At 43.3% G+C, this 27057-nt stretch overlaps 1 protein-coding gene across 1 annotated transcript in view; it reads left to right on the top strand.

Moving 5' to 3' along the window:
* ANKRD28 (ankyrin repeat domain 28) overlaps window positions 1-27057 on the top strand; it is a 435540-nt gene that overhangs the window by 394716 nt on the left and 13767 nt on the right. Inside the window, exons 18-20 of the mRNA XM_030205533.1 lie at window positions 3140-3222; window positions 6600-6682; window positions 17068-17159. Coding sequence (XP_030061393.1) covers window positions 3140-3222; window positions 6600-6682; window positions 17068-17159 — 258 coding nt within the window. The remainder of the gene's footprint in view (window positions 1-3139; window positions 3223-6599; window positions 6683-17067; window positions 17160-27057) is intronic.

The raw sequence follows: 27057 nt of genomic DNA, 5'->3' as shown, positions 1-27057 counted from the left end.
ATCCTAGTGGTTAGTGTAGTGGGAACTCAGGTTCAAATCCCACTTTAACTCTTTTTTTTTTTTTTTTTTTTTTGTAATTATGAGCGCTTCAGGAACAGCAACATACCTGCTGTGCCTGAATTTAAATCACTTCTGTAGCCTTTAGGCTTGCAGGTGACTTGTTTCAGATGCCAGGTCTTTTTTGGCTAGAGGTATTCCACTTATTTTACTTCAGTTTGACCTTACTGCTGTGTTTGTTACAGTTGATTATGATATTCTTCTTTTTTAAGCTTAATTCCATTGATATTTCTGATAATGTTTTACATTGGTTCAAAGAATTTTTGACTAATAGACATCACTAATCTTGGCATCAACCATGCAGAGTCCCACAGGGTTCCCTGTTGTCACCCATCCTGTTTAATGTTTATATGACCCAGATGGATTTTGTTTTTTCTTCTGTAGGTGTAAAATGCTACTTTTATGCTGATGATATGCTTTTGCTAATTCCAGTTAAGACATTTTATCAGTGGTTGTGTGTTTTGTATCTCTAAAATTAATCATTACAGTCTTATCCATGGATTTAAATTGAACACTACTCTGGTTAGATAGAAATATTGATTCTGTTCCTGATTCTATAATTATTTCTGATAATCTTTCTTTAAAGGTCAATACAACGTCAAAGGTTCTTGGTGCCATTTTGGACACCACTTTTTCTTTTGAACCTCAAGTAAGTCATATCACACAAGTTGTATTTTTCAAACGTCATCAGTTACGTTGGATTCGTCATTTTTTTAATGCTCGTCATTTTGCTACCTAGGTGCAGGCTATCATATTGTCTCATTTTGGCTATTGTAATTGATATATCTATCCATTACTGTGAAACTCTGTTCAGAATTACAGATCTTGCAAAATACTGCAGCCAAGTTGATATTGAGCCTTAAAAGACTGGATAGTGCTTTTTCAGCTATTTCCCTTCATTGGCTCCCATTCCAAGCCCGTGTTTTGTTTAATTTGTCCTGTATAATATTCAAAATGTTAGATGGTTTTGTTCCTGCTGATATTCTTGATTTCTTTTCATTTCCTACAGTTAATAGTTTTGCTAGAACTATGGATCCATTTTGCTTGTTTCTGCCTTCCTTCTTAGGAGTCAGATACAAGCATTATCTTGAGGACTCTTTTATTTATCAGGCTCCTCATTTTTGGTCATCTCTGCCATTAGAACTATACTCTGTGGATTCTTATTACTCTATTCTGAAAAGTCTGAAAACTTTTTTGTTTAAGAAATTTTTATTATTCTTTAATTGTTACTCACTTTGAACCACATTTTGTGAGAGTTAGTGGGATACAAGAGCTGTATTACATTACATAACATATATTTAGGTACAGTAGATATGTTTGTTTCTGGAGGGCTCAGAATTACAAATTACACAAAAGAGCTGAAGTGGGATTTGAACCTAGGACCCTTGGTTTATAGACAACTGCACTAACCACTAGGCTGCTTTTCAGTCTTGCTTCCTGCTTTAAGAATGCCAATACAAAATCGGTACTTGGATCTTTCAAGCATATAGACGCCCATTTCATCCTTTTGAGACATTCATATGCTCAAAAATAAGTGCCTTGGTGTCAATGATACAGTCTAGTCTTTGGTGAAGCGAAAGAGGACAACATAGGAGTTTGAAGTCTCTAAGTTCAGTTTTGGGAGAACATTTTTCCCCTTGAGGGATCTATTCAGCTGCCTTTCTCCACAAGAGATTGGGGTGAAAATAAACTTGAATAGGCTGGCTCTGGGACATGGGAACAGACACTCTTGTGTACTCTTGCAAATGAGATACTCTCCTGTAGGGAGTCAAACATGTAAGAATGCTATTTAGTACCTGGATTTAGTCCTGAGATTTCTCTCAAGCTTCTCAAGGTTGCATTTCTTAGATCTTGTGGCAGAGGTTGGCGCTTGGGTAATTTTAAAGGAAAACATATGTCTCTGCCCAACACTTTCCCCCTTCTGAGAGTTGTATTTTATTCTGATGGAATCAGGCTTTTTATGCCTTTCAAGGATATAAAACAAGCCAGTTGTTGGTCAGCGTGGAGATGTTTGTAAGTTCCCAGGTGTTTCTTAATTTTAGAATATCCCTTTTTTTCTATTGATGTGTCCTAATAAGGTGTTATGGTCCTTAAGGCATCAATTCCAGGAGGAATCAAGGAGATGATAATCTTCAACAACACAAACAAGAGTTGGCAAGTCCCAAAGAGCCAAGAGTCTGCCCCCCCCCCCCCCCCCACTTCCCAATCAGAGCACAATAATCCTCTTAGGCAGAGTTAGACTCTGTCTTCTAGAAGGTACTAGTAGGATAGTGCCCTTGCCTCTATTGTACCCCCTTTTTTAAGTGCCTCAGCATGGTATGCAGGTCTGAATGTATGACACCTTGGAGTTCTGAGAGCTATCATGATTTCATCTTGTCTGGTCTGGGTAGAACTTAGGTACATCCCACTTGCCTGGACTGGTCTGGCATGGATAGTAAGGAAGGAGAACTTTGGACTTGTATGTTAATTTAATTTAATTGAATCCTGCCGGACCAGTCCTGAACACCCATGGAAGCCTTGGCAGTAAAGGGCTCTTAGAATGCTAACAAAATGTGTTGTCCACTTTGAAGATAGTTGTTTCCTTGGTATATGGAATTCTCATTGCTGGGTTAGTAATCATGAACAGTTTATGTTGATTGCACCAAGTTTGGCTTTGGGGTGAATTGGAAACCCATAACGTAAGAATTGCTTTCAGTAGTCGAAGCTTTGATACAAGATTCTGAGGAGCTGAAGGCAGCACAAGCCCCCCCCCTCCCCCCACGCCAATGAAGGGAGTGAAGTCAGCTCTGAGCTATTTTCTCTGGCTTCATCTGCTGGCAGGGGGACATAGCTCACTCATCTAACCTGATTTAGCAGGACTCAAGGAAAGGAAATTAACAGGTATGTCCACGTTTCCCCTTCATAATTGGTGCTACAATTCTGTCCTTTCTTGACTATAGGAGACTAGGTTCAGACTGCATTTGATTTGGTTGCATGATAGAATTTCAGTGTAGCTCATGGGATTTTCTGGGGCAGGAAGGAATATGAAATTTGAGGATGCTTGCTAGGAATCATATTTCATATAAATTTGTATTTCTTTCAGAGGTGCTGGTTAGCAGTGCCAAGGCTGACCTAACCTTGCAAGATAACAATAAGAATACAGCACTCCATTTGGCATGCAGCAAGGTATGTACACATTTTGGTTATCAGAAAATCAGTTTGATTAGTGGTATGTTTTAAATCATCTTAATGGTGAAGAGGAAGTGATATATACTGTGATAGCTGCTTGAACTGATCCCCTATTGTGAATTCCTTCACGTTAGCTTTACTGGAGCAAAGAATACTGTGGGAGGCATTCTTATTGCCCTGAAAAAGGGTAAATATGACACTGCTTTTGTGATTAAACCATTGGCTTGCTTTCCTAGCATCATCGATCATTTCATTGACAGTTATCTTGGTCCTGTGAGGTTACTGCTTGGTCTAGATGGAAGACTAGGACAGTGAGGGACAGAATGCCTAAGACTGCATAACAACACCAAAAAGCAACCACAAAGAGGGCTCCTTTTACTAAGCGGCGCTAAACCCAACGTGGGCATACCGCTTGCTATACAGGAAGTACTACTAGGCTACCGCAGCAGCCCCGCGGTACTTCCCACCCCTAACGAGCCACCATTTCAGGTGCTACAAACATTTATTTTTGTAGTGCCAGAATCTACCTGGAGGTAATCGGGCAGTGCCGCAGGGTTAACGCGGGAGCCCTTACCGCCACCTGAATGGGTGGCGGTAAGGGCTCCCCCGAAATGACCGCATGGCAAGTGCTTTACTTGCTGCCTGGCCATTTCCTTTCGGAAAGCAAGACTTTCCTTTTACCAGCTGCGGTAAAAGGGGACCTCGGCATTCATGTAAAGCATACGCCAGCGCCGGCCCCCTTTTGCCATAGCTTGGTAAAAGGGGCCCAGAGTTCCTTAAGAGGCATGTCCTGAGATAGGGGAAGAGGAGCCAAGATGGCACTTATTGATTAATTTCTGACTGCTCGAGCTTTGTTCTAAATTTTGAGGTTGCACATTTAAATTTTTTTGTCAATAGAGTGAAATGAAATAGGAAAACAAGGGCTTACCCTTGAGAGTTCTTTGAGGTACGTCAAACATGCAAGTTTTGTGACTTGGCCATCTTGCATTTTGGCAGATGTTTCCTTTGGGAACGCTGATCTGGGAATGATCACCTTGTAGGAACAACACTTAGTACTGATGATCAAGCTGCTCCTTTGGTTCCAGGACACGTTTTCAGTGCCAGGCAATAGATGACATCTGCAATCCCTGGTGTTTCAAGGGCTAAGGATCCTGAGGAAGGGGATAAATGGACAGATCTTAGATTAATCCAATAGAACGCAGCCATATTTGAGCCGGGCTTATAGAGAGCAGGTCAGTGGCAGTGTATACTGTGGAATCAATGGGTACCACAAGGGGTGGTGACCAGCCAGTGGGAACTCATCTTCTGTGGTAATTACTGAGGTGAATCCCTCACTCTCTGTTGGAACTGTTGCTGAAAAAGCAGCTTGAAAAAAACATGTAATTACCCTAGAAGCAGTATGAGCCTTTTTGTGTTCATACATCTAAAGGATTTGGAGATATTACAGTAATTTGCAATCCCAAATCCAGTGCCAGTCTGGAGATATAATTTAGCACTTAGGGAAAATTGAGACCATGATGTAGCAGATAATCACTTTAAAAGCCTCTATATTGGGTCTTATTTAAAGAAAATATACTTCTCTGTAGTATTATGGAATCAGGCTGGACCTCTTAATTTGAGGTTTATGAAGTCTTCTACCATACTCCTTAGTAACAAGTATTAAAAAGTCTATTAAAAAGTGGAGGAGTGGCCTAGTGGTTAGGGTGGTGGACTTTGGTCCTGAGGAACTGAGTTCGATTCCCACTTCAGGCACAGGCAGCTCCTTGTGACTCTGGACAAGTCACTTAACCCTCCATTGCCCCATGTAAGCCGCATTGAGCCTGCCATGAGTGGGAAAGCGCGGGGTACAAATGTAACAAAAATAAAATAAAAATATAGGGTGAGCTCAGAGTTCCAGATAAACCTATAAATTGTGAGACCACTTGGGACAGCAAGTACCTGTATAAATGATATATCTAAATTGCTTTGTACTTACAGAAAGACGGTATATCAAGTGTGGAATAAACATGAAGTTATTCCAACTTTTTCCAGAATTTAGTATATGCCATTTACAAACAGAGCAGTCCTTATGGGAGATATTCCCTGAATAACATTTTTATATCCTCAACTTCACTTAGATTCTGGAGACCTCACTTGAGGAAGAGGTTTCAAATTTGTTGCCAGAGGTCAACATTAAGGCATGTAACCTAACTGGAGTTTGGAGAAGTTCGTATAGGAAAAGTCCATAAACAATAATTAATCAAGTAGACTTGTAAAAGCCAGTTGCTTCTCAGTGGTAGTGAGCTGCAAAGAAAAGTTCTACTTTTTGGGATCTGCTGGGCACTTCCTAATTACCTGGATTGGCCACTGTCTGAGACAGGGTGCTCAGTGGATTTTTGGTATGACCCAGCATGATTTCTTTAGTTCATCCTCCTAGGCACCTTTCCTTGGAACCAGAGACTGACTAGGTTTTGTAGCTTCTTTTTTCAATACAGATGAATTATTTTGGGAATGTAAAATACAGGCCTCAACTAATCTAAACAAGTGACATGGTCAAAAAGGAAACACTCTAGCAATGTGTCAAGAGGAAGCAGCCCTGAGAGCTGTGATTTTCCTGCAGGGTTTCTTTTTGTTTAGGGTTTTTTTTTGTTTATGAACAAGTTTGCTAGCAATCAATATACTTTTTTATGATTTCATAAGATCATGATCTCTTTTAGATGCTAACAAAGCTGCTAATATGCTAGCTGGTAGTATTAGGCAATATTTTATAGATGTATATTCCAAAGAATGTTGCATGTAATTGGCTTCTACAGTTAAATAGAAAACATGACAGCAGATAAGGGCCAAATGGCTCATCCAATCTGCCCATTGTCAGCAACCACTATCTCCTCCTTTCCTTAAGAGATCCCATGTGTCTGTCCCATGCTTTCTTAAATTCAGATACGGTCCTAATCTTCATCACCTCCGCTGGTAGCCTATTCCACGCGCCCACCGCCCTTTCTGTGAAAAAGTAATTCCTTAGATTACTTCTAAGCTTATAACCTCATATAATATTGATACAGCTATAGTTATGTGCGGTTTAGTATTTATTTTTTATGTTGTTTGATTAGTCCTCTTTTCTTATGGATCTCTTGTTTTTTTCACTTAATTTCAAGGCTAAGTTAAAAAAAATTGCATGCAGTTTTTAGTTATTTATTTTTTTCTTATACTGTGTGTTGTCTGATTTCTAACTGATGCAAAGTTGATTCTCCTTAGTCAAGCTCTGCTTGAGAAAATTGTAAATTGGCTATAAAAAAGGGGACAAATCCATAATTGTCAGGAGAAGAATTTTGCTTGACTGAACAAACATGAGAAAAAAAGAATAAATTAAACATTAACATACATGTTTTATTTAGGGTCATGAAACTAGTGCCTTGTTAATACTGGAGAGGATTACAGATAGAAGCCTCATCAATGCAACTAATACCGCCTTGCAAACGTAAGTGTTCTTATCAAGTACTTTTGAGTCTTTTTCTAAAGACTTGCATCATTTTTAGATTTGTGCTCTTGTTCATAACTAGAAATATTGGTTAATGAAGCAATACTAGAAACAGGGGGGGAGGTTGTTCTTTTTGGGGGAGGGAGTTGTGGATTTTGCAGATATGTCAATTCACGGTTAAAATGCATAAAATCATTGGGCTTGATATGCAAAAGAGTTTAATCTGGCAGTAGAGGCTCCTGTCTGATTAAACCCCACTAAGATGGCCATCCTCCAATATTCAATGGCACTTAAGTGGGTAGTGCTGCTGAATATTGCTTCAGACTTCTGTGGCACTGTCCGGTTAGTACTCGGGTGCAGCTCAGTGGTGTGCTGGAGTGGGCTCTCACGGGCTCGCGAGAGCCGTTTGTTAAGTTTTTAAGAATTTTGGGAGCCGGTTGTTAAAGTAGGCCTCCCCATGGCTACTTTAACAACTGACTCCCAAAATGTGGGCTTGGGCCCCCTCCTGAATTCTCTTTTACTTTGCTGGCAGTGATGCTGGCCCCAGCAGCCAAGTAAATAGACTGCTGCTGCTTTCTGCTCCTTGTTTCTGACTCTGAGCATCAGGCTGGGACTTTTCATGCAAGCGCAAGAAGGTTCCATCATGCTGCTCAGAGCCAGAAACAATCAGTAGAGAATGGTGGCAGTCCATTTATTGGCTGGTGAGGCTCAGCAAAGGTATGCCTAGCGTGCCCGCACAAGGGAGGGGAGAGAGAGGCATGTATTCCCCCTCCCCCCAAATTTCAGGGCCAGCTATGCTCGGATAGAGAGCCTGTTGTTAAAATTTTACCAGCACACCCCTGGTGCAGCTGGCACTTAACTAGTTAGCAGTAATATTCAGTCTGCTAACTGGTTAAATAAGTGGAATGAAGTTAGGACAGCAAAATTGCTGTCTTAACTTTATCCACAAAGCTAACCAGTCACCATTCTGAATATCAGCCACTACCTAATTAACTGCTGGATGACTACACTTAACCAGTATTTTTTTTATTTTTTATTTGTTACATTTGTATTCCACATTTTCCCACACGTTTGCAGGCTCAATGTCGCTTACATAATACCGTGAAGGCATTCGCCAAGTCCGGTATGGGAATAGTACAAAATGTTATAGTGGGATAGGGAAGATAAGAATCAATCAAGTTGGGTTTGAGGTAAAAGGGTTTGTCAATGTTAATACGATCTTTGATAGTGAAGTGTGGCAGGGTTGAGTCACCTAAGTTGGGTCATTCAGATATGCCTTTCCGAATAGGTGAGTCTTTAATAATTTTCTGAATTTTAGGTGATCATAAGTTGTTTTCACCACTTGTGGCAGTGCGTTTCACAGGCGCGTGCTTATGTAAGAGAAGTTGGACGCATGGGTTGTCTTATATTTTAGTCCTTTGCAATTAGGGTAGTGGAGATTCAGATAAGACCATGATGAACTGGTACTGTTTCTGATTGGGAGATTGATTATGTCAATCATGTAACCTGAGATCATGAGATCTTCCAGAATATTAAGATGTTAAAGCAGTTCAAATCAAAACAAATCTTATGTACTACTAAATGCTCCTCTTCAGGGTTCAGTGTGGTTAATACGTAATAAACAAGATAAAACACCAATAAGCAATTAAGGAAATTATCATGTATCAGACTTTGGAAATAACAACGTTTTTTAACCTCTTCCTAAAACTGAGATAACTATTATCTGACCTGATAGCGAGAGGTAAAGATTTCCATAAAGAAATTCCTAATACAGGGAATAGTTGCAAATCTTCTGAAGCCGAATCCCCTTACAAAACCAAGAAGATAAGATCAATTGTTCTCTCGGTCTATTAGATCGAACCATGTATAATGATACTGCATTAATCAACAAATCAGATGTGAAACCATATAGAATGCACTGACTGCGCCTGTCGATGAAAACAGCAGAGGTTGTCAGGATCTGCAGTATGCCAAAGTTGCAAGAAAGACAGTAGATCAGGAGCATAGCCAGAGCTGCCATTTTGGGTGGGCCCCGAGTTAACCTGGGTGGGCCCTTCCCACCTCCACCTCCATCTCCATCCCTGTACATGCAGTTATTTAAAAAACAATTTCCCTCTGCACCTGCTATCATCATCTACCTCCCCACCTGGTATCTCCTCCTCTCTCCCCCAACTCTGCATCTGCTCCTCTCTCTCTCCCTGGTCTACCTCCAAGCTGTCACCGGCAGCAATTCCAGCATGCAACCTGCGCCAACCCTGCAGAACTCCCCCCACCGTGTCCCCAGCTCCCCGCCATTGAAGAAAAAGGAAATGATATCATCAAGAGTGGAATGCGTTAGAAGGAAGCCCTCAGGGCTGGCGCAGGTCGCCCACAAGAATCGCTGCCGGCAATGGCTCAAAGGTAGATGGGGGACAGAGGGGTTCAGAGGGAAAGATGGGCAGCTGCCGCGAGAAAGAGGGAGAGACAGAAGTGAGGCACCGCCAATGAGGTGCTTTGGGGGCCACTAGACGACCACCCATAGCTACACCACTGTGAGTAGAAACAGGAAGTGACATTATCAAGAGTGGAATGCGTTAGAAGGAAGCCTTCAGGGTTGGTGCAGGTTGCTTATAGGAATAGTTGCCGGCAATGACTCAAAGGTAGATGGAGGGTGGGTGGGTTCAGAGATGGGTAGCTAACGTGAAAAAGAGGGAACGACAGGAGTGAGGCACCGCCAATGAGGTGCTTTTAGAGCCTCTAGACTGGGTGGGCCTGAGGCAACAACGGGTGGGCTTCTGCCCACCCAGGCCCACCCATAGCTACGCCACTGTAGTAGATAAAAGGTTATTCTATTAATGAAATTGGTCCTCTCACATAAAATGACCTGACACAACCACTGGAGCCAGGACGTAACCCAGCGTTGAATATCTAGGCTTAAAAATTGCCCACTGCAGGCTGAATATTACCCTGATTGAATCCTCCATTTTAATTTTGATACAATCAACACAGTTTTAATATTTCATTTATTTTGTATCCTAGTAGTTTTTCCTATTCATTTGAGCTCTAAAACCAAAGGGAGCCAAGTTGTAATGAGACTGATGCTATGAACCTTCTTCCTTCAAAACTGTCTGAAAAGTTTCCCGCCGCTGCTCAGTATATTGCATCTTTAATCCGGAAGCATAGCTAGGTTTTGGCGTTGGGGGAGCAGACAGTGTAAAATGATAGACACCAACGTGAGTAGGTTTATAGAAAAACCTGCATAGGCGCCATTTTCATTGGAAGTCCATGTGAGGTAGCGACCGCTGCTCCCGTTGTGACCGTTAGCTACACCTCTGCTTTAACCCTCATCACCATGGACTGGTGTTGAAATTTTTTGAAGGTACATTCAGTTTACCCACTACCTTTGTAATACATCTAGGGAAATCTGGATGTGTTTTATGTGGATCCTTGTTAGTGTCTCAGAGTTTTTATGGATGATATGTGGAGGACAATTGTAAAAAATCACTGACCTGTTGGTTTAGGGGGCATCAGAGTGCTTTTTGTGTGATTTTACATGTTTTAAATATATATATATATATATATATATATATATATATATATATATATATATATATTTTAATTTATACATTGAGCCTGCAAATAGGTGGGAAAATGTGGGGTACAAATGTAACAAATAAAATAAATAAATATATGTTTTTATTTTACCCTGCCTAAGCAACAGGGTTAAAAATGGATAAATCATGGTAAAATGGCCATGTGAAAATCTGGCTAAAATTATGAATGGGATTCTTCAGCATGCATGCTTAGAAATGGGTTAAGAAAAACTATTCCTGAGGACATGTTTTGTGCAGGATTAGGGAACTGTGTGCATACCAGGGGCGTAGCTACGGGTGGGCCTGGATGGGCCCAGGCCCGCCCAGTTTGGGCTCAGGTCCATCCAGAGAAGACTCCCAACACCTCCGTCACCGACGTGTCTCCTCATACCCTCTCCCACCCCCACCGTAGTGCTTCCCGTTAATGCTATCGGCGCTGCCTCCTCACCTCACAGTCTCCGTTTTCCACCCCTGCGGCAGCGCTTGCAATTTGCTATCGTCGGCGCGCTGCCACAACTGACAGACACAGCGTGACGTCCTACTCCGGGACCTTCCCTCTGCCACGTGCGTTCCGCCCTGCGTAAACAGGAAGTTGAATTAGCGCGGCAGAGGGAAGGCCCCGGAGCAGGACGTCGTGCCGCGTCGCTCAGCTGTGTCAGGCAGCGTTGACGATAGCAAATTGCAAGCTCTGCAGCGGGGGTAGGACACAGAGACTGTGAGGTGAGGAGGCACTGGACTTGCAGGGGGGAGGTTGCATGGAAGGGGAGACGGAGAGGTGCTGGATTTGCAGGGGGAAAGGGAGAGGAGCTGCATATGCGGGCGGGGGGTTGGCGGGAAAGGGGAGGTGAGGTGCTGGACATGTAGAAGGGGGGCTGGGATAGGTGCTGGATATGCAGGGGATTGGGGATGGCTGAAGGGAAAGGGGAGAGATGTGGACCATGTGGGGAGTAAGGTAGAGGTTCAGCATGGAATGGGGTAGGGACAGAGCATGGGTGCCCACCCATCCAACCTGCTGGCCCACCCAAAAATTGCTTTCTGGCTACGCCACTGGTGCATACATTATATTTTCAAATGTACACATGCTGTTTCCCAGCCAAATTTTGCCTCCACACAGAGTTGGCACCCACTGGCTTTGCATCTAGGGGAGCTGTTTTAAAAATTGCCCCCATAAAGTATATATGCAATATGAATTGAATAACAGACATTGGGGTAAGATATATTTGAAAATAATTATGATCTAATAAACTGCATATTTTTAATGCAAACGTTTTTTTTATTCTTTATGAATTTCAATTATACATTCACATAATATAAATGTCTGAAAACTACATTAAGGAAAATTACTCTTTTCCTCTAACATCAAGAGCATAGAAATTTTTATCATAACTTAGTCCACATCCTTCAGTCAAGATACAAAGAAATTTAGAAAAAAAAAGAAGAAAATAACATCTGAATATAATCAACTGAGATGGGGAAGCACAGAATCCAACCAGCGGTTTTAGCTCCCTGTTGGTGCATTTGAGATTAATTCACCACCGCTTTCCTTGGCAATAATAAATTGACACATTTTATCTGGATCAAAAAATACATAATTAATCCTATTCAAAGAAACTAAGCATCTACATGCAAACTTCAGTATGAAAGTTCCTCCTAGTGCAAGAATTTGTGGCTTTAACTGTCAAACCCCGGAGTAGAATAGTGAGTCCCTGTGTCAGACAAAGTCTAACAGCCGAACAACCCTGGCCTTACCTTGCGGAATGGAGATGAAGAGCAAGGGAACCGAAGTTGCCATCGGGCGAAGGGAAGCAAGGCAGAGTCTGGGTCCGGACGCAGTCTGCAGGCAGATGACAACAGCAGCAGCACAGTCCGGGTCCAGGCAGAGGTTCAGAGTCCAAAACACTTGGAGCACACATACCGACCTTGGTTGGATCCTCGGGACTTCCGGGAGATCTTAGCATAGAGGCAGCTTCTTTGAGCCCGTCTCCACAAACAGCTCCACCGAGACCCGGAGGAGATTTGATGCTGACAGGAGAGCTACAGATGGAATCTCTAGTAGCTAGAGGTGGCCCTGCTGGATTTTCAATGCCCGATGAGTCGACAACGGATAGAAGTGTGAGCGGCGTTGATTCCTCACCATCCCCCATCTTGGCCGCTCCTCCTGCGAGACTCGGTGAGAAATTGAGACCGGCTGTTTTTGACCTTTTAATTATGCATCAACCAGGCTGCACTGCTCATTCCTCTCAACAAGCTATCTTAGATCCCCTTTTCCTATGGTGTGCTAGCAGATTTAGTCTGAGCTAAAAGCTAAGATGCCAATAGGAATATAATGGGCATCTTAGCGTTTAGTGCACACTAATTGTTAGCATATGCTAAATCTGCTAGCGTGCCTTAGTAAAAGGAGCCCTTAGTTATGCTGTCTTTTAAATCTGCCCCACAAGTTTATATATGGAATGGGTTTTCTCTGTGGCCAGAACATAGTCTTGGAATTCCCTCCCATCTCTGTTGCAACTAGAAGGTGATGCACTTTAGTTTAGGAAGTTATTAAAAATGCATCTGTTCCACTTTGCCCGAGGTAAGGTGATAGTGGCGGGAGATTTTAACGCCACTATGCAACCTAGGTTGGATAGGACTGCTGTTCCCTCCTCCAATGATTATAGAATTTCCAAAGCTTTGGGGAATTTTGTAGAGGCTATGGGACTCTATGATGTATGGAGATTGGGACACGTGGGGAGAAGGGACTATACATTTCATTCACAAGTACACTTCTCCCACTCCCGACTGGACTATGTTTTTTTGGACAAGGGCTTGTCAGATGGGGAGGGGGGGGGGGGGGTGATTCATTTATTGGGCATACTACAATTTCAGATCATACACCAGCCTGGGCAGTAATTCCTTCCTTGAAGGAAGAGATGCATGTCCGTAGGTGGACTTTTAACAATTGTTTATTACAGGACCCAGAGGTTGTAGCTAACTTTCGCTCTGTACTGAAGGAGTACTTTGACCTTAACATGGAATCTGGACCAGACTTAGGTACAGTGTGGGATGCATTTAAAGCAGTGTCTAGAGGCTACTTTATTAAATGTGCTAGTCAGCGCTCTAGAACTCACAAAGTGAGGCTGGCCCAGTGTATGGAGAGGTTGGGTGCTCTGGAGGACAGGTATAGGGCCTTTGGCTCTGTATCTGATTTCCGGAAGCTACAGGCAGTACAACTGGAGCTGGCAGCTTTGCATGATGAGAGCTTGCAATTTGTTAATGCATGCCTGCGACAAGTCCACTATGAATTTACAAACAAACCGGGCAGGTTGCTGGCCGCTAAGTTAAGAAAGATTAGGGCAGACAGGCACATTTTGAGAGTAAAGGATGATAGGGGTACTATGTTATACACCTCAGATAAGATTAGGGAGCGCTTTGCCCTTTTTTATGAGAATCTCTATAAAGAGGATAATGCTGTACAGACTGAAGCTATTGACCAATACTTGGCAGACCTGGGTATGTCGGTGTTATCTGAATCACAGAAGAGAGACTTGGAAGCACCGGTGACGGTTAAGGAAGTAACTTAAGTTATTAAAGCGCTGCCGACGAGGAAGATGCTGGGATTAGATGGATTTACCAATGAGTTTTTTAAGACTTTCGTGGGGGACTTGGCGCCCTATTTGATGTTGGTTATTAACTCGGTACGGGAGGGTGCGCCTTTTCCGAAATCAATGATGGAGGCTTGGGTGGCTGTGATACCAAAGCCAGATAAAGATATTACTGAGTGTGCATCTTATCGCCCCATTTCTATACTCAACACGGACGTAAACGTTTTGGCTAAGGTGTTGGCAAATCGCTTGGGTGAGATGTTGCCTAGTCTGGTGCATCCAGATCAAGTTGGTTTTGTAGCAAATAGACAGGCTCTGGACAACATCCATAGAACGCTGGACTTGCTTTATGCAGCTCGGTCGAGGGCCTGGCCAGTGGTATTATTGGGGTTGGATGCTGAAAAGGCCTTCGACCGTGTCCACTGGGGATATCTGGATAAAGTTTTGAATAGAGTGGGAATTGGCCCCTATTATAGAACTTGGATCCAAGCACTGTACACTTTGCCACAGGCTTGCGTGAGAGTAAATGGTGGGAACTCGGGGATGTTTTACCTGGACCGTGGCACCCGGCAGGGATGCCCGCTGTCGCCCCTGCTGTTCGCTCTGGCGATGGAGCCCTTGGCGGTTGCTATTCGGGAGAATGTGGACATCACTGGAGTGCGAGTGAGGGCCCAGGATTACAAAATTGCTTTATTTGCGGGCGATGTGCTTTTATCATTAACCAACCCGGTGGTTTCCCTTCCAAACTTAATGAAAGAGATAGAGGCCTATTCAAGGATATCTGGCTACAAACTAAACGCGAGTAAATCCATTGGTCTGGCTGTGGGGATGTCGCCGGAGTGGTTGGAGGCGCTGAGGGCATCCTTTGACTTTAAGTGGACAGATCGGGATATTAGATATTTAGGAGTACAGATCCCAGGAAACTTATCAGATTTGTTTGCTGTTAACTACCCGGTTCTTCAGAAGGAGCTCCTGAGGGATTTAGATAGATGGAGTTCGATAGATCTCTCCTGGTTTGGGCGGATAGCTGCACTTAAAATGAACATTTTGCCCCGTTTGCTGTATTTATTCCAGGTGCTCCCTTTGCATGTATCCAGGGCATTTATATCCAGCCTACAGGATAGCCTGATTCGCTTTGTTTGGCATCAGAAACGACCGCGTTTACCGAGAACCTTCCTGTACAAAAGTAAGCGGGCTGGAGGTTTGGGGGTACCTAATCTGTATTGGTACTATTGTGCCGTGCAGGCTAAATCGGCTGTTGAGTGGTTCCGAAGGGAAGATCATAAATTGTGGGTACACCTTGAACAAGATCTAGTGGGCTCTCGTAGGCTGGGGCATTTAATGTGGCTTCCGGGTAAATATAGGGGACAAGTTGATAGATTTCCACCTACGGTGCAGGCTACTTTTTATTACTGGGACCAAATGTTCCGGGACTGCCAACCTCCAGTGTCTGGATTGGCTCCGATTGTTGATAATCCTCTGTTTGGTCCGGGATTGGATATGTTAGGTCAACTGCATGTGGGAGAGGACTTAGTACCTTTTGAGACATTGTTGACTGATTATAGGCTTCAAACCTGTGACAAATATGCCTATGGGCAATTGACACACTTTTTGACAGGGCCTGCTTATGTGCAGTGTCGGAGGCGAGAGATTCATCCCCTAGAGGAAGTGTGTGTGGACTCTCGGAGTACACGAGGAATGATAACCTTTCTATATGGCTATTTGGGGATGCATCTCAAGCCTTCCCATTTACATCGTAGACGATGGGAACAGGAGTTGAATTTTACTTTATCCGATGCTGACTGGTTGCAATTGGAGAAGTGCATTTTGAAGTCTTCTATAGCGGTGGCTGTGAAGGAAAATGCTATCAAGGTATTTTATAGGTGGTATCTTACTCCGGTACATTTGCACCATATGTTTCCTAGAGTATCTGCGAGTTGTTGGAGAAACTGTGGAGGAGTTGGGACCATGGGCCACATTTGGTGGTCCTGTCCTAAGGCTATAGCCTACTGGAAAGGAATTTGATTTCGCCTTCAGGTCTGGTTAGGCAAGTCTGTGCAGTGGCATCCTTTAATATTCCTATTGGGGCAGAGACCCGAAGGCCTCACAGGCAATCAGTGGCTTCTGGTTCGAGGGACCCTTCATGCAGCACGTATAAACCTGACAAAGAGTTGGAAATCGCCGCTGGTACCCTCATTAGTGAGTTGGATTACAAAGGTGCATTATATACGTGAGATGGAGCGATTGACGGCAGCTAAAAAGAAAACCCTGCCTAAATGGGATAAAGTGTGGAGACCTTTCTTGAATGCTTGTTCTGGATAATTAGTTGATTGGCTTGGAAGGGCGGGGTGGAAGGGGTAGGGGGTGTGGAGGGAGGGAGGGTGGGGGGATTTATGAGAGGGTGGGGTAGTAGGATATGGGAGTTATAATTCTAAAAACTGATAAATCCTGAAGTACAATTGGTTGTTGGAATAGTGTTGTTATGCCCTGTGCTTGTTATTGTAATGTACTTTGATATATTTTCTGCAAACTTGTTTTGAAATGTGATGCATTGTGCTTGACTTGTTTTGTCTTAACAATGCTTAATAAAGACTTCTATAAATAAATAAAAAATGCATCTGTTCCAATTCACCTTTGGTTCTGAGGTTTGATGCTTATCATACAACTTAGTTTTATGGGTCTGTAGCTGGTATGTATTTTAATGTTTGTTTTATGCCATTATTATTTCAAATATGTTACCCACCAAGAAGGATTCAGTTGGTGAGAGATTAATTTTTTATAAATAAATATATAAGATCTTTAAGTTTTTCAGTCCTTTATTAGTAGTAGTCTACATTTTGCTAATCTACAATAGTATAAATCAATGGAAAGTATTTCATAATAATTAAGGGCTTCTTTTACAAAGCCGCACTAGCGATTCCCATGCAGCAAATGAGAGGAAGCCCATAGGCTCTGTAAAAGAAGCCCTAAATGTATTAAATCTGTACTTGCCTAGATAGAAGAGCACGCATAGAATAAAATTCTAGAAGTTTTAAGCATAGGAAGATTCCATATAGCATGTATTGAGACATATATACATTTATCAAAATGTTAAATTTTGGAATACAATATACTTTCTTTTTATGTTGTCAGCCATTACAGTGCCAAACCAAATGCCTATAGTTTGTAGCAGTAATTACAATGCATTTTGTAGCACCTGTTTTAATGATACTTTTTAACTATTCTTTAATAGACCCTTGCATGTCGCTGCCCGAAATGGATTAACAGTTGTAGTTCAAGAGCTTTTGGGAAAAGGAGCAAGTGTACTTGCTGTAGATGAAAATGGTAAGGTTGAATTCCCTTATTTTTCAGAATCCATTAACTTTATTTTAAATTTGTATCCTAAGTGTTCTCTGATATGTGTTGCCCCAATTGCATCTTCTTTTTCCTATATAATAATTCTCATCTCCAACAGGATGTGCTTGGGACCGTGCTTGCTGGAAGTGGTCTGCTAGGCAGGCACGCACTGACCTCAGTGACATCAGTGACAGACAATTTGGCAAAGCAAAACAATCTGAGTGCTGGCCATTAGGACACAGGGTTGATAGGAGAGTTTTAAAAGACTGAAGGAACTGAAAGTGTCAAATGGGGGGAGGGGGAAGTTCTGAAGGACTGAAAGACATGAACATTTGGGAAAGGAAAACAATCTGAATGCTGGCCATTAGGACACAGGGTAGATAGGAGAGTTTTAAAATTTTGACTGAAGGAAACAAAAGTGTTAAACTGGAGAAGGGGGGGGGGGGGAGTTGTGAATGACTGAAAGACATGCAAATTTGGGACAGGAAAACAATCTCAATGCTGGCCATTAGCACACAGGGTACATAGGAGAGTTTTAAAAGACTGAAGGAACCAAAGTGTTCGGGGGGGGGGGGGGGGGGGGGGGCAAGTTCTGAATGAATGAAAGAAATGAAAATTTACGAGAGGAACACAATCTGAATGCCGGGCATTTGTACACAGGGTACATAGGACACTTTTTTTTTTAAATGAAGGACGTGAAAGTATTACATCTTGGGGTAGGGGTGAGGAGGAAAGCGGTGGGGTATCCGGATACTGGGCGTTAGGGCCACGGGGGTACATAGACTTTTGAAAGCCTTAAGGAACCCAAAGTGTGGGAAGGAGGAGGAAAAGGAGGGGAGGGAACAGGGTGAGGGGCATTAGGAACAGGGGAGGGGGCCCTGTCATACACACACACTGTCACACAGACAGTCTCACTGTCACACACCCGCACATTCACTCTGGCTCTCTCTCTCAAACATACACACTCCCAGGAAAACCTTGCTAGCGCCCGTTTCATTCGTTCCAGAAACGGGCCTTTTTTTTACTAGTTTATACAGTAGAATAAACTAAGTGTTTATAAAAGTGATTGTTTATTTTTCATTTGCAAAGAAATTGTAAACTTATGGCTTTGAGTACCACAAACCAATTTCAGTGTATCCAAATTATCCTGTTTTTGTTTTTTTAATTCAGTTTACATAAATATAAATCATGGAAAAGCAGGCCTATTTGCAGTACTTCAGGACAAAGGGTCATCATGCCTGCCGTAATATCATAATAATGTAATAAGTGACAGCAGATAAAGACCAGCATGGCCCATTAAGTCAAACTAGTAGGGCTGCATTTTAATCACCGTTAATTCTGTGACTAATGCATTAATCATTGATCGTGATTAAAAAATGTAATTGTGCAGTGGCGTCTCCTGTCTCCTTCATACATCTCTTCTACTCCCTTTCACTACCAACCACTGTTCTCAGCGCAATCCCACATCTTTCCCCTCACCCGCATTTCAACATCACCTACCCCTGCGTGATCCTTGCCAGCAGCAATGTTGCACATATGCTGCCTGCACCCTGATCCAAAGCTTTCCCTCCGACCCTTCCCACCCATGCAGATAAAAGAGGTGATATCAGAGAAGGCAGGATAGGCCATAGGGAAAGCTTCAGGGCGAGCTACAGGCAGTATATGTGCAATGCTGTCATTTCCAGGGACTAACAGAAGACCACCTTTAAGGTAGACCAGCAGAAAGGATTGAGAAGGGGAGAAGATGTGAACCCCGGATGGAGGGAGGGGAGTAAGCTCCAGCTGTCAAGAGAAGAGCTTGGTGCTGCTCATCACCAAGTTTGTGTCACTGCTCATGGGAGTGAGCAAGAGGTGCTGAACAATGGGAGGGAGGAAGAAAGGGAAGAGAGAGAGAGACTGCAGGAAAGAAAGAGAGATAATGAATCTGGGAAAAGAGAGGGAGGGAAAAGAAAGAGAGAGATGTTGGATATGGGAGTAGGAGAATGGCGAAATAGAGAATAGGACTTCAAGGATTTTAATTCGAATGGTAATCGGTGAGAAAATTCAACCACTTGGAAATTTATAGAACTCTCAAGAGACACATTAAAATGTACCCTTTTAATGGAAGGGAAATAAGGTTAAAAAAAAAAAGAAGAAGTCTCCTTAGCTCTAAGCGGTCTAGTTAATCTTAGAAAGAGAGTTCTATCAGATATTCAGGACTAGCACCTTCAAAAATCTAAATATTATAGTGCCGTTTGCAAGGAATTCTAGCCTGAACTGGTAGCCAGAGTAATTTAATCAGTTGTGGTGTAACACTATCATCTTTCTTTATATCAAAATTTAGTCTTGCAGAGACATTTTGCAGGGTTTCAAGTCTGATCCTTAATCTAACCGTATAGACAGTTACAGTAATCAAGGTGTGAAATAATAATGAGTACCTGAAACAACACTCAAAACTTTTCTTCAAGAAACAGCGAGCAGACATTGAAAGTTGACATAATTTTTAAAAGATTTTACAGACAATTGAGTTAACCCGAGTTTCAAAGGATAGATTTGTATCCAAGGTAAAAACCCAATATCTTGGGAGGAACTCTCATCATTTAATGAAAGTCCATCTGATAGTTGACTTGCTATAGGAAATGAATTACAAGAATTACTTAACCTAATAGTTTAGTTTTAGCAGCATTCAAGCTTAAATCATGAGTTTTGCTCCATTTCTATACCACCTCAATGCTATTGTTAATCAAAAAGGTGGTATCAGGTACATCTTTTGTTGCCAAAACAAAGAGCAGCATACATAGGAATAGAAGCATACATTTGAACCTGAAAAATCCTCACCAAAAGAAAACATAGATGTTGAAAAGAATAGGAGAAAGTGGGGACGCCTGGAGTACCTCATAATGTGACTTCCAGCTGAATGAAAAAAATTGTTCATTTTTACCTTATAATGATGATCACAGAGAAATTCCTTGAACTAGTTCAGTACATAATCAGTAATGCCTAAGCAGTTAAACTTAAATAGCAAAATTTCATGAATAACTGTATTGAAAGCGGCAGTGAGATCAAACTGTAATAATGTTGAATCTACACCCGAGTCAGTTCTTGTCAATGGAAAAAGCAGTGCTGCTCATCGACAATAGGTGTTCCCATAGACAGCAGGATTCATAAAGAAAGCAATCTCTCCCACTTCTCTGAGAGTTGGTTTGAGCTTTGGAACTGAGTAGATGAATAAAGTACTGCGTACAAGAAGAGCTTGTTTAAGCTTCATCGGGAGCCTGTGCCTTAAAATCTCGTGCCCAAGACAAAAGAGCCCCAGAGCGTTATAAGTCCTCGTATTTCAATTTGCTACAAAGTTGTTGATTTAATGTGGACATTTTGGTCATTCACTCGATAATGAAGTTATGATTTTATGATCACTGGAAGTTTTGGTGTAAATAACTAGAAATCTGTCATGTCACAAAAAATGAATTATGATATAATCAGAAAAAGTATGGAGGGTTTTTATAGCCAGTGATGGTGGTGCCCTTGTGAGGTTCTTCCATGTGCTCCTAATAGAACATATGAGAGCCACTGAGGTCTTTTTCCCTCTGTGTAGACATAACAATATGAGTCTTGATCTTTAACAAATAAACTCTTTTCAGCACGGGTTTCTAAGTTGAGTTTAGTATGATGATGATTTCTTTAATCATTCTCTTCTTTCATAACTCCAAATAGAATAATAAGCTCAGAATTGCTGGGTTTAACACTTGCTCTAGCTTGTGTACATGTAATACCCACCAGTATTTTTTTTTCTTCTAAAAACATGTCCAATTTACTTTTCAATTGTTTTAGGGACCTGTTTACTAAATTGCAGTAAAGTTTTGCCATCAACGCACATTAGCGACAATCTTTCTTAGTAATGTTGGGGGTGTGGTCAGTATGTGGGGAGGAGATGCAGCCTGCAGTATTACCTCCATTGTGTGAATACAACCAAAGTACAGTTAGGAGTAAAAGGTTACTACCATACCAACAAAATAATTTTACTCCTTAAATACTGTGGGATAATACACGTATACTAGTCAGAAATAATAAAGAAAAGAGCTTTAGAGAACTCAACAGGATTAATTCTTTCAGAGCTTAGGATCAATTTTTTAGTCATCAGCAAAAAAACAAAAACAACAACAACTTTCCTTGAAATAATGTGATTCACTATCTGAGCAAAAGCAAACGCCGGCGCTAGTGGCTGTTAGCGCCATACTAGCGCCGGCGTTTGCTACCGCCCCATGATTAGAGCCCTCGAGCAAGTGAAACAACACGCTCGAGGCTATTTGCGCAAGTAGCATGGAAATGCATGCTAAACAGGGCATTAGGTATTCCTCCCCAATGATCAGCGGCCAGCGCGCCAAAATTTGGGTCGCTGGCCGCGGCAAACCCTATGCCAGCTCCAAGCAGGCGTTAGGGTTTGCCGATCATTGGGGAGGAATGGTGAGCCCTGTCCAGCATGCAGTTAGCAGGCTCCCGTTTCCACACCCCCCCCCAAATCAAACCTGTCACCTGCCAACAGGGGGCTGGAGGTCCGGCGGATCTCCGGTCCCCCCCCCCCCCCCGACGATCCCACCCCCAGGTTCAGGGAGGCTTGGAGATCCGGTGGGCCTCCAGCCCCCCCCCAACCCCCAAGAAAATGTCAAGTGGCCACCGGCCAAACCCTCTCCCACCCTCCCACTCAGCGAGTGACGGGGGGGGGGGCTGGAGGTCCACCCAACTTCCCCCCCCCCCCCCCCCCCCCAGTGTTGTCCTACCGATCCCTGGTGGTCCAGCGTGAGAATAAGTAGTAGTAGTAAGGACATCCCCTCTCCCGGCCCCCCTACCTTTAGTTGGAGGAGGGACGCAGCCTGCCTCTCTTCTCTTCCTTCTGTTGACGCCGCCGCAAAATGGCGGCGCCCAGCCCCGCCCATTGCAGCCTGGGATGCGCTGGGCGGGGCTATAGATCATGTAAGGCAGGTTGTGTCCCTCCTCCAACTAAAGGGAGGGGGCCGGGAGGGGGGGTTGTCCTTACTACTACTACTTATCCTCACGCTGGACCACCAGGGATCGGTCGGACAACGCTGGGGGGAGGAGTTGGGGTGGGCTGGAGTTCCGGTGGGAGGGTAGGAGAGGGTTTGGCCAGCGGCCACTTGACATTTTCTGGGGGTTTGGGGGGGCTTGAGACCCACCGGATCTCCAGGCCTCCCTGAACCTGGGTGGGTGGGATCGTCGGGAGGACCGGAGGTCCACCAGACCTCCGGCCCCCGTTGCTCGGGGCAGGGGTAGACAGAGCCTGGTGGTCCCATGGACCTCCAGCCCTGTTGATCATGAGGGTTTGACAGGTTTGGGCTTTTGACAGCCCCGACCTGTCAAACAAGTGCGGGAGGATTGTGCTGAGCACATGCTCGGCACAATTCGCCCGCACTTTTACCCCATGATCAGAGATAATTGCGCTGCTTAAATTTGCATGCATTATCTCTGATCATCGGTGCGGTAAAGCCCCACGCTTTTCCAGCGCTATTTTTAGAGAGCTGTTTGGAACAGCGCGGGGCTTTTGATCATGAGGGTGTGAATTCTTATTTAATTTGTTCCCCAGTTTCCAAAAATCAGAGCACTTAACATATATTGTTTGCGGGTCTTGTTCCAACAATGGCCATCTTTCACAGTCTTAAACTTTAAATGGCCACTGCATGAGAAATTATAACTAGACCATCTTTTTGCACACTGATTTCTTTAAGCCTATTGAGTTTTTTGAGGCTTTTTCCCTTCCTATTTTGGATTATCCAACAGTATAAATATATAGTCATGGCCAAAGGTTTGCAGCCACCACCATTTTCATTATTTATGACTGATATTTAACAACATACACATGAAACAAATCCGATTTTAAAGCTACAAATTTGTATTTAGTATCTAAAGTCATTGTCTACAGACATTTTCTGCTAGGTGTCAGCATTTATAGTGATGTCCTTTGTTCTTAATAACTGTCTATATACTTTCTGGCATTGATCTGGACATTTTTCTGCAGGATTCTTGAGTTATCTCCCGAGTCCACACAGCTTTGATCCTGTGTATAACATCTGCTTCAGATGTTGATTGTATATGGCCTCTTTCTGCTTCATCACAGTCCACAAATTTTCAATAATAATCAAATCTGGGCTATTGCCCGATCAAGATTCTATCAGTTCTATCATTCACGAGCCAGCCATGCCTTAACAGCTTTTGTTCCATAACACAGTGCACCATCCTGCTGGAAATCAGTTATGTTGTGAATTAACATAGCTTGGCAGCTTCTCCTTGACAACATTCAAATAATTCTTTTGATTGTAGTATTCTTTGGCATAATCCACAGTCCTGTTCAACCAGATCCTGATACTGCATCCCAAATCATAACCTTTGGTGCATATTTCACCGTGGGTATAACATACCTTGGGTATGTCTCAGATTTAAAGCTCTCCTTACAGAAGCTGTAGAACTGAGTGAAAGTGCTTTAATTTGAAAACCTAATTCGTTCTCATTGATCAGCTGTCCATTGCTTGGAAAGTGAGCTGATCTTTAATATTTTTTGGCAGACAACTTCAGTTTTCGAGCAGGCCAATAATAAAGTCCAGCATTGAATAATCTCCTTCATATTGTCCTGTTGCCTGTTTCTTCAGTGGACTACCTGCAATTCTGACTATGATAACACTTGATGATGCTCTTGGGGAACATTTAGCCTCCTTTATGATTACATTGTCCATTCATACATCCGTAGCTCATGGTCAACCTGAGCGTACCCGAGACTGAAAAACTGTTCAGTTCTTCATTTTGTCTATTACAATGATAGTTGAATGAGCAACTTTCAGCTTCTTTGCAGTTGCTCTTATTGCTATCTTTTCTTTGTACAGAAATACAATCTGTGCACATTTCTCTGGGTAAGGTCTTTCCCACCACATACCATGCTGCCTTATGCAAGTGAAAGCCTGAAGCAAATCAAACCAAAAATACCAAATATGTACAATATCTTATTAGTAGACTATGGGGCTCATTTTCAAAGCACTTAAACTTAACAAAGTTCCATAGGTTACTATGGAACTTTGTAAGTCCAAACGCTTTGAAAATACGCTTCTGTAACTTTTGTAAGTCAAAGTGCTTTGAAAATATACGTTATTGTGTAGATGCCTTAGATTTTCATTTTATTAAACCTTGTAAACAAAATAATGTATATTCAGTTTGTTTCTCTAACACAACATATTTTTTTACTCAGCATCAAATTTTTATTCAAATCTGTTTTAGTAAAGTACAAGAAAACAGACAACATCCGATTCTTTGTTAAACAGTAATACAGAGGTCTAAAAAATAATTAAACCTCTATTATCACTCACAGCTATGAGTGCTATCTATTCTTATACTAACAAACTACTACAGTTTGATTATACCAAAAATTATGCAGATTCAAATATTACAAGGTGACACATACTTTTCATGCAGAAATGTAAAATCTAGCATATAATTATAAAAACCCACCAAATTCTTACCTTCTAAGTGAGATTTATTAAAAAGATGCCTGAAACTATTTAAAAAATATATTTAGCTCAAAACAAATACAGGGCTCCTTTTACAAGCTGTGGTAATGATTACTGTGCACCCATAGGAACTGATTGAGAATTGTTGTGCCGCTAATTGCTAGCACGGCTTTGTAAAAGGAGCCCAAAACAATGTTAGTAATCAAGAACCCAGTATTCTCAGAGGACAAGCAGGCCTCATATTCTCACATGTGGGTAGACGCTGATCCACGTCGTCCGGTCTGGCATTTATGCCCAAGTACGAAAAAACAGAGCTGTGTGAAGCACGAGCTGCGCTTCACTGCACTGCAAGTACCTTCCCACCCACCATAAGAATGCAGTTCCTTCAGTTTCTTTTTCTCCGAATAAAGAGAAGCTTTTCTTTTTCAGTTTCTCTTCATTTGTCCGTTTTTTTGAGCTTTTGAGTGCCTTTGGCCTTTTTTTCTTACTCTTTGTTTCTTAAAAAAAAAAGTCCTTTTTTGTGCCTTTACCCCTTTTTCAGGCACCCTTGAGCCGTTTGATTTGCCCGGCAAGGTCTTCCTGTCCATGTCCCAGTGGCTTCAAGCATTGCACCCTATGCAGCTGGACTATCTCTGGAAAAGATGCCCATTCTTGGTATCTGCAGTGTCTGGGGCCCAACCATAGCCCTGCTAACTGTGTTCTCTGCCTTCATATGACGAAGAGAACCCAGGTTTCCTGAGAGGCTCAACGCAAAAAGATTTTTGGAGCCAGGTCTGGTTCCTCGGCATCGAGGTCTGAGGCAGCGCCATTGGGAGTATCGGTAAGCATGACTGCTTTGAGACCTCAGGACACATGGATCTCTACCTGTGTCGAGGACTCCTGCTGTGCAGGCCCACCGAGACCTTCCATCATCGGGCCCGACCCCGAGGTGACATGAGGGTTTGACATTGTCCTCGTTGGCATCGTGGAGCATGGGTGATGTGCTTCTGGTGAAGGCTAAGAAGCACCATCACCAGTCACCCTCAATACACTGTGCTGGGAGCTCCTGGGCACCAAGGAACACGGCACTCGAAGTGTCAGCGCCGGGAGGACCGCTCTCCCTCCATCCAGGAGGTGCTGATGCAGTTGTCTCCAGTCAGCCGAGATCCTGCTCCTTTATCAGCCCCAGCGGTTCTGCAACCTGTGCCTCAGCTGACTCCCCAGCTTTTCCCAATGTTGGCCCTCAATGAGCGCATCCGGGCTTGCTCCCTGAGCTCCTGGATGGCCCCATGCAGCGATGTTCTGTGGTATCGGGGGTGCTTGCGCCTTCCATACCTCCCGCTGCGGCCCCACCTGGCCCTCAGTCTATAGTGCGGCCTCCAACGCCATTGCCACTTGTGGCACCAGTGTCAGCTATCACCCAGGCTGGCACCCCTCCGATGTCAGTGGAGGAAGCTTCACCAGAGTCGAAGCAGGACTCAGTCTCTCGATGCCACTCTCAAGGACATGGTTCCTCAGCATCGAGGCAGGCTCAGTCTTTGTCATCTCGTAGAGACATTTTATCTGACACCGAGGAGGAGCGCTCATGGGAATCAGAGGAGGATCCCAGATACTTTTTCTCCGATCAGTCTTATGGGATCCCTCCCCACCACCTGTGAGGAGACAGTCTCCACCCGAGATCCTCTTCCATCTTTTGTGAGGTAAGTGGCTGATGCTGTTCCATTCCTTGTAGAAGTGGAGGATGAGTCCAGGGCCAAAATGCTCAAGGTCCTGGACTATACCTCCCCTCCTAAGGAGGCTGTGATGGCTCCTCTCCACAAGGTACTCAAGGCAGTCCTCAGGAACTGGATGTCCCCTCTGTCGGTTCCTGTTGTCCCCAAGAAGATCAACACCCAGTACCGGATCCACAGAGAGCCTGGGTTTGTGTGGCCTCAGTTGCTTCACGACTCCATGGTAGTGGAATCCGCTCTTAAGAGCCAGGAGTTCTAGGGACTATGCCTCGGCTCCCCCAGGCAGAGAAGCTAGAACCCTGGATTCTTTTGGGAGAAGGATGTACCAGGCCTCTATGCTCATCTCCTGCATTCAATAATACCAGCTCTTGAGCGTCTGCATTCAATAATACCAGCTCTTGAGCGTTTATTTGTGGAACTCGGTGAGATAGCTGTTTGACTTGGTTGATACACTCCCTCCAGAGCAGGCCAAGCCTTTTCGCCAGGTGGTCAAGCAGCAGAAGGCGTGTCAAAAATTCTTGGCTGGGGGCACTTACGACACTTGGATGTGGCATCCAGGAAATCTGCTTAGAATATAGTAGTGCACAGACTCTCATGGCTGCGTGTTACTGACTTGGAACATTCTGTTCATCAGAGGTTGGAAGATGCCCCTTGCCAGGGAGATAATCTTTTTGGAGAGAAGGTTGAGGA

Source organism: Microcaecilia unicolor, chromosome 1, assembly GCF_901765095.1.
Source record: "Microcaecilia unicolor chromosome 1, aMicUni1.1, whole genome shotgun sequence".
Taxonomy (NCBI): domain Eukaryota; kingdom Metazoa; phylum Chordata; class Amphibia; order Gymnophiona; family Siphonopidae; genus Microcaecilia; species Microcaecilia unicolor.
This window is presented reverse-complemented; position numbering and strand designations above follow the sequence as displayed.